The sequence below is a fragment of the Oreochromis niloticus genome, linkage group LG10 (assembly GCF_001858045.2).
Source record: "Oreochromis niloticus isolate F11D_XX linkage group LG10, O_niloticus_UMD_NMBU, whole genome shotgun sequence".
In the NCBI taxonomy this organism is placed as follows: Eukaryota; Metazoa; Chordata; class Actinopteri; order Cichliformes; family Cichlidae; genus Oreochromis; species Oreochromis niloticus.
In genome coordinates this window covers 31,896,139-31,904,598 of record NC_031975.2, presented here as the reverse complement: position 1 = coordinate 31,904,598, position 8,460 = coordinate 31,896,139, and the positions used below count along the sequence as shown (strand labels likewise).

The 8,460-nt window shown below is 40.5% G+C and overlaps 1 protein-coding gene across 1 annotated transcript; it reads left to right on the top strand.

The window, feature by feature from the left end:
- The first annotated feature begins 18 nt into the window (after positions 1-18).
- Positions 19-5,855, top strand: rbmx2 (RNA binding motif protein X-linked 2). The gene is made up of 6 exons (XM_003459538.5): positions 19-168; positions 1,389-1,504; positions 2,555-2,606; positions 2,695-2,824; positions 4,715-4,898; positions 4,986-5,855. The coding sequence occupies exons 1-6, from the start codon at positions 164-166 to the stop codon at positions 5,411-5,413; spliced, it is 915 nt and encodes a 304-aa protein (XP_003459586.1). The 5' UTR covers positions 19-163; the 3' UTR covers positions 5,414-5,855.
- Positions 5,856-8,460: the final 2,605 nt, after the last annotated feature.

Genomic DNA, 8,460 nt, shown 5'->3' with positions numbered 1-8,460 from the left:
TAACAGTTTAGATTATTTAGCCGTGTAAATGTAGCTTGTCTTAAAGACATCCTAACAGCAGGGGGCAGCACCAGCAGGGGCGGGAATTCAAACGGAAGTTGTTCCTGTCAGTGAGATTAGCCATTTTCAGCACAACGTTAATTTACAAACCGTGTTGTTGGTCATGAAGTAAGTAATTATTTTCTTATTAAACGTTTAATCTAAGTTTTTATTGTTTACTGATCAATGATAACTATTCGGTAATGATTGTAGCCATTCGAAAATGACTATTTGCTAGCCAAAGCGCACGCTTGAAGATCGTTTGAGTACTTCTTTATGTACATTCTCGTCTCCCAGATTCCATACAGAAAACCTGGCATTTGATGTGTATTTTTCACCAGCTTTCCCCATAAAATAATCAGACACACTCTCTGCGGTTATTATAAACATATAAGAGCCTTATTTCAATTCGGCATAGTGTAAAAAAGCATAAAATTAAGCTTGGACGAGAGTTTGACGAGGTGATCATCGCCTCCTGTTTTGGCCATAGGAGTATTTTTCTTTACCGTTGCGGGATGTGTGTTAGCTCACTAAAATAAAAATGAATCAGAGCTTCACAGAGCACAACGTGAAAACACCCGTGTTGCGTTCCTGTATGGTCAGCGTGTTCACGGGGCTTTAAATCAGTCTTAATCTGAATGGAGTTTGGTTTGTAGAAACAGACGTCATTACGCTCCACATATCTTGAAACAGTGGTGTAAAAATCACTTCTGTTTGTACCTTATGTTTAGTTTTAAATGACATTTCTTTTATATTTTACTGTTTATGGCTGATGTCTTTTTATTTTTTTGCCTTGTTATTTTAAGTTCATAGATGATTAAGCTCATGTTTCTTCTCCAAATCCTAAAATTTAGCCTTGCAGAAATAAAAACTTAAACGCTGGGTTGTCAGAGATGAAAGCCTGACTACCATGGGACTCAGAGCCTTTAGTTGTTCTGCCCCGAGACTTTGGATGCACTTCCACTTGCTCTGCGGACCACACACTGTCTCACCTCTTTTAAATCACTACTCAAAACCCATCTGTTCAGAATTGCATACACCTGATCTGTCTTAGGCCATTTTTACATTGCTCAGTTTTTATATTTGCTTTTATGATTGTTTATGTCTAAATTTTATCTACCATGTTTGCTATATATACATCTTTTTTAATGTTTTTTATGGTATTGTTTATGTGCTACTGTAAGGTAACCTTGAGGGTCTGAAAGGCGCCTATAAATAAAATGTATTATTATTATTATTATTAAAGCAGATGACTGTCACACATTAATCACAGATTATGAACCAGGATTCTGAAGAGGAAACACTTTTCTTTCCCAGTGAAACACTTTCTTTTCTCTCTGTGTTTTCAGTCCTCTAACGAAGGTAAAGCTGATAAACGAGCTGAATGAGCGCGAAGCCAGCCTCGGGGTCAACGAGTCTGTTTCCTGGCATAGCGAGTACAAAGACAGCGCCTGGATCTTTGTTGGTGAGACTGCGTGACAAACTGAATAATCAACAGATTAGCAGATAATGAAAATAATCATTAGTTGAAAGCTGAGGAAAAATGTAAACTCAGAGGAAGTAAAGGATTTTCTGTAAAGCTAGATCCTCACATGACTGACTGATTCCCCGTCCTTTGCTTCTTAGCTGACAGGTGGTCACCAGTCTGCCAAGGTCATTGGTCAGTCAGGGATTTCCTGTGCTCCCATTGGTTGTCATTTCTACTTCAAAGTTGCTGTCACTGCAGCACAAACTCTTTGACTCTTCCTGATTGGCTTAAGCTCCACATGTCAAGTATTAGTAAGCTCAAGAGGTTTTTCATCGATTGATATTTCTCATGTTCCAGATAAATGATCGACAGGTATCAAATCGGTCCCTACGGACCAATCAGATCTCTGGAAAATGACTTCACTCAATCTGGAAGATCCATGAGACATCTCGGATCGTGTACTCTGTGTTGAAAATTCCCACTTAAAATGTAATACAATAACCCTCATACCGCCTTAAAATCTGTACTCTGAGTGATTCCAGCAATGGTGAAGCTATTGTTCAGAGATTTAATTGGTCAGGTGATCGTGAGTTCCTACCTGCTGATCTAAAATCTTGAACATCACATGCTCTGGAGCAGGTTAGCTGTGCATCATAAGCATAAGTTACTAAGGTAGTAATACATGAACCACTGTTGTAACACCAAAGTGAAGCTAGTTTAAAAACCACAAATCCTGTTTCATAGTACACACAGAGTGTACAGGGTTTGATGAACTTCTACCCAAAAATAGGATAGAGTTGGCTTTTTGGAAATATTCATTTTACATCAAATAACGTGAATCATTACATTACCTTTACTTCAGCTTTAATAAAGACATTTTTACTGGAAATAGCAGTGTTGTTGTGTGCATCTACTGGATGCACACAACAACACAAAACTAAATGTTTTGTGTTGTTGCAGTGTTAATGTTACTGACATTAGTGATGAAGTAATGAAGGGTTTTTGGAGAATAAATAAACAGCGTTTTGGATGTTTTGTTTCCTGCAGGAGGGTTTCCATACGAGCTGACTGAAGGAGACCTGATCTGTGTCTTCTCTCAGTATGTATCTCATCATTTCTTAACTACACTACTCACAGAGTAGAGGGAGCACCGTGATTCACTTTGCTTTTCTCCTTGAACCTGTCAGGTATGGAGAAATCGTCAACATCAACCTGGTGCGTGACAAGAAGACTGGAAAGTCCAAAGGTTTCTGTTTTATCTGCTATGAGGACCAGAGGAGCACCATCTTGGCTGTGGACAACTTCAATGGCATTAAGGTGACACGACAGACTCTGCTGTCTGCTGCACTGATCTAAATCTCATCTGTCTCATAGATTACAGTTTGTTGCTGTTAACACAAACATCAGTCATGGATGTCCACAGGGTCCTGTGCTTCAAATAATACTGTTTGTGTTATATGGGAAAACACTACATCTGTTTTCATTGATATGCAGATGATACCCAGCAATATTTATCCAGCCACCAGATGACACAAATAAAGTTAAACTACAGTGTAATTATTTAAGAAATCTTGGAGTCATTTTTGACCAGGACATGTCCTTCAATGCACATATTAAACAAATATGTAAGACTGCTTTCTTCCATTTGCGCAACATCTCTAAAATGAGAGATATCCTGTCTCAGAGTGATGCTGAAAAACTAGTTCATGCATTTATTACTTCCAGGCTGGACTACTGTAATTCTTTATTATCAGGATGTCCTAAAAACTCACTGAAAAGCCTTCAGTTAATCCAAAATGCTGCAGCAAGGGTACTGACAGGGACTAGAAAGAGAGAGCAGATTTCTCCTGTTTTGGCTTCACTTCATTGGCTTCCTGTTAAATCCAGAATTCAAAATCCTGCTCCTCACATACAAGGTCTTAAATAATCAGGCCCCATCTTATCTTAATGACCTTGTAGTACCATATCACCCTATTAGAGCACTTCGCTCTCACACTGACTGAACAACTTTAGGTCCTGAAGAAGGTTTTTATAGGGTATCGGGCACGCGGGGCCTTGTTCTGCTTGTGATAAGATGCTTCATCCCTTTTAGTCACTTTACTAAAGTTTTACAGGGAACATCGCTGCAGAGACTCGTGATCCAGGTTTGTTAAGAAATTGGAAAATGTAGGATATAAAGTTGTTTGATCACTGTGGTGTGTCCAAACTGTGATGGGGAACATGTGAACACGAATGTTGTTTCAATGCAAAAAAAATAAAATGACAACATTAGAAAATGATTTTGAGGCCGAAGGAGTCATGGCTCGAAGATGAGCCACGTGACTCGTGTAGATTAAAAGGTGACCTTTCATGTCCTCGAGCTTGTGAGCAGACATCTATCCCACATGGTCACATGACCCAGAATGCACTTTTTTTCAGTTTTTTCCAGAAAATTGTCAGAAAACTAAAACATCCAGAGGGTTCGATGTCCTGTGTTGACAGAAAACCTTTTTTCTGGGAGTGTTTCTACTTTAAATATGATTTTATATTAAAAGAAGCCAAATCATTACACTTCATAACGTCAGACTAGAGAAACAACATTGAACCTGATTTTCCTTCATGGATGTGAGGCAGATGATGGATTTATTTAAATACTTAAACAAAGGCATATTCTATAAGACCAGTGGATGTGTTAGTAAAGGCTAATCTCAACTCTGGCTCAGAGACTGAAAGATGAATTTTAATCCCTGTTTGTTAATGTTGTTGTCAAGTGTAAGTCTGAAAATATTCAACATGTGACGGTAAAGTTAATGTATGTAAACTATCAGCTGACTGTGACGCGGCCACTGCTTCTGGGATTAAGAGCTCGCTGGTAGTTTGATTGTAAATGGTCTGATTCTTATATAGCGCTTTTCTACTCTCCCAGACTACTCAAAGTGCTGCATATAACATTCCTCAACCACCCATTCATACAAGCACTTCTAAAGTCAAGTGCAAACTAAAACACATTCACACTCCGAGGAACGGAGGGCAACTTGGGGTTAGTATCTTGCTCAAGGATATTTGGCATGCAGACTGGGGAAACCAAGGATCGAACCACCAACCTTCCAATCAGTAGCTGATCTGCTCTACCACCTGAGCCACAGCCCCCCAAACTCCTGATTGACTTCAGGAGTTTCAAGATTCCAGTGAGAGTATTGATCTCTGACTGTTGGTTTGTGCTGTCAGATCAAAGGTCGGACGATTCGCGTTGACCACGTCAAAGACTACCGACCCCCCAAAGATGGCGAGGACATCGACGACGTGACCAAGCATCTGAGGGAGGAGGGCTGTGCTCCCAAAGTCGCCGAGTCCTCCCCCTCCTCTGAGGATGACGAGCAGTACGCCGTACCTGTGAAGAAGCCCAAGAAAGGTGAGGTCACATCCTGTCATCTGAAACCCGCCTGACACAAGATGAGGTGGATTTTTATTTATCTTCATTCTGCGCTCTCTGTTTCAGACAAGAAAGAGAAGAAGAAAAAGAAGAAAGAGAAGAAAAAGGAGAGGAAGAGCAAGGCATCTTCTTCATCACCACCTCCTGTTTCAATTAGAGTCAAAGAGGAGAAAGAGGACGCCAGCTATGACAAATACAACCAGAGAGGGCCGCCACCAAAGCCAGGAGGACAGCCCAATGGACAAACAGCGAGACACAACGAGAGACTGAGAGGGGAGGAAGAGGAGGAGAGGAGGAGGAGAGACGCAGACCGGCAGAGAGAGGAAGAAAGGAGGTGGAGTCACGAGAGGGAGAATGACAGAAGCAGAGATAATGATAGAAGAAGAGAGACGGAAAGAGACAGAAGAAGAGCCGATGATAGAAGAAGAGAGACAGATCGGGACAGAGATGACAGGCGAAGGGAGAGAGACAGAGACCACGACAGGAGGAGATAGACAGGACGGACAGAGTGCAGCAGCAGAAGGACAGACACACTGGACAGAGTAAAAACATGGCTAAATACTGGAAGAAAATCACAGCTGAAATCAGCACAAATTAATATATTTTAGTCCAGCTCCATTCTTAGATATTAATTTGGTATTTCTTTTCATTTCAGCTTTTATTTTTATGCATTATTCCAGCATTATTTATGAATAAAAATCCTTCTGTCTCCTGTGTAAGCTGTGGAAACATTCAGACCAGCACTGGTGTCACTGGTGTCCCCCTGTCACTGCTGGGCTCATTGCACCACACTGAGTCCTCCTTAAGTTCAGGTTTTGTTTAAACTTTAAGTGAAAAAATTGAAGTGCACACGTCTGTCTGACAAAACGTCGATGTTTGTTTTACTGGAATGAGTTTTATAATGAATAAATATTTCTAGTTTTTGTCAGGAACTCATTTTAAGCCCATCCTGGTGACATAAGTTTGTTTACATTTGGAAGAAGAGTCACATAAATGAAAATGACTTTATCTGATTTCGTGCTCCGCTCAGAAAAAATAATTATAATGGGAGATTTAAACATTCATGTAAATGCAGAAAACAACATCAACAGTACATTTAATCTGTTTGTAGGTCAGTTAGCTTATTGATATAGCACCAAAGCACCAACCGTCACCTCAAGACACATTTTATTTTAATGTACAGACACTACAGTAATGAGGTCTAGTCTCACTCTGGATCTTGTTCTGGCATTTATGCCATAGAAACTGAACATTTAATAATAATCCCTGAGAGCCCTCTTTTATTTCTTAATAACATTTAAGTTGGATTCCACAGCAGTGGGGAGTATACATCATCACAGTAGACGACTTTCTGAAAGTGCTGTCACCAAGTTTAAGGATTTAATTCCTTGTTGTCGTGTACCACCACAGTCCAGAGCAGCTACCTGAACTCACAGAGGTTGATAATCTCAATAATTTTACATCTTTACTGCAAAGACTCTGGATACTGGATCCTCTGAAAACAAATGCTTCAAATCACAAATACTTGAGTCCCTGGTATAAATCTTGCTCTTTAAAAAAAGGCCTCTGTAAAGTTAAAATATCTTACTATTCATCAGTGATTGATGCAAAGAAGAACGACATTAGGTTTGTTTCCAGCCTAACAAAAAGTTGGAGTGCTGTTGAGCCAAGCATTCCTTTAACATTAACCAGTAATGACTTCATTTACTTCTTCACAGAAAAAATTTTAACCATTAGAGAAAATAGGAAATCCAATACCACTGATATTACACTACTTTCATAACAATCCATCTTTCTGAGTTAACTTCAATAATTAATTCCTCCAAACCATCAACGTGTCTTTTAGACCCCATTCCTACAAAACTGCTCAAAGAAGTCCTGCCATTAATTAATGCTTCAATCTTAAATCTGATCAACCTATCTCTAATAATCGGCTATGTACCACAGGCCTTCAAGCTGGCTGTAGTTAAACCTTTACTTAAAAAGCAACTCTAGACCCAGCTGTCTTAGCTAATTATAGGCCAATCTCCAACCTTCCTTTCATATCAAAAATCCTTGAAAGAGTAGTTGTCAAACAGCTAACAGATCATCTGCAGAGGAATGGCTTATTTGAAGAGTTTCAGTCAGGTTTCAGAGCTCATCACAGCACAGAAACAGCTTTAGTGAAGGTTACAAATGATCTTCTTATGGCCTCTGACAGTGGACTCATCTCTGTGCTTGTCCTGCTAGACCTCAGTGCTGCGTTTGATACTGTTGACCATAATATCCTATTAGAGCGATTAGAACATGCTGTAGGTATTACAGGTACTGCACTGCAGTGGTTTGTATCATATCTATCTAATAGACTCCAATTTGTACATGTAAATGGAGAGTCCTCTTCACACACTAAGGTCAATTATGGTGTTCCACAGGGTTCAGTGCTAGGACCAATTCTATTTACATTATACATGCTTCCCTTAGGCAGCATCATTAGAAGACATAGCATAAATTTTCACTGCTATGCAGATGACACACAGCTCTATCTATCCATGAAGCCAGGTAACACACACCAATTAGTTAAACTGCAGGAATGTCTTAAAGACATAAAGACCTGGATGGCCGCTAACTTTCTGCTTCTTAATTCAGATCAAACTGAGGTTATTGTACTCGGCCCTGAAAATCTTAGAAATATGGTATCTAAGCAGATTCTTACTCTGGATGGCATTACCTTGGCCTCCAGTAACACTGTGAGGAACCTTGGAGTCATTTTTGACCAGGACATGTCCTTCAACGCACATATTAAACAAATATGTAAGACTGCTTTCTTCCATTTGCGCAATATATTGATTTGTAAGTAATGAAATTTGAAATAAGGGGGTAGGAACAGGAAAAGTGTAAACTTCATCCTACTCCATTTCAAGCACACACATTGTGTAGACCAGGGGTTAACTGATGGCACGCACGACCATAGCTGGACTGGCCATCGGGCATAAGGGCATTTGCTTGGTGGCCCGATTATTATTATTTTTTTTTGGTGGTGGATTGGCCAGACACTGGTCGCTGTGTAAAAATAACTCAGTTGTTTGGTGGTAGCTATGGCGGAGCTTCCACAGATTCGTCTGTGAAGGTTCTCAGTCATCCAGGTCATCGTAGTCAAAGGAGTTTGCAAAGAAAGGCGTCTGGACTTCTTTAAGTTGCTTGAAGACGTTTCACCTCTCATCCGAGAAGCTGCTTCAGTTCTAAGGTCAAATGGGCGAGAGTCCCAGATTTAAACCCAGTGGGAGTATCCCCCCAAGGAGGGACAAAGGACCCCCTGGTGATCCTCTAATCACATGCGCCAAGGTGTGAAAGTGAGTGTGGGACCTAATCAGCCAGGGTTTCGGGTGAGCTCATTGTGAAACCTGGCCCCACCCTATCATGTGATTTCCTGAGGTCAGATGGCCCAGGATGTGAGTGGGCATTAAGGCGTCTGGGGAGGGAACTCAAAACTGGATTATAGATGGCAGACAGTTGGTGTCGTAAACCACCGCCTCTGTTCAAAGATGGTCGCTCACAGTGGACA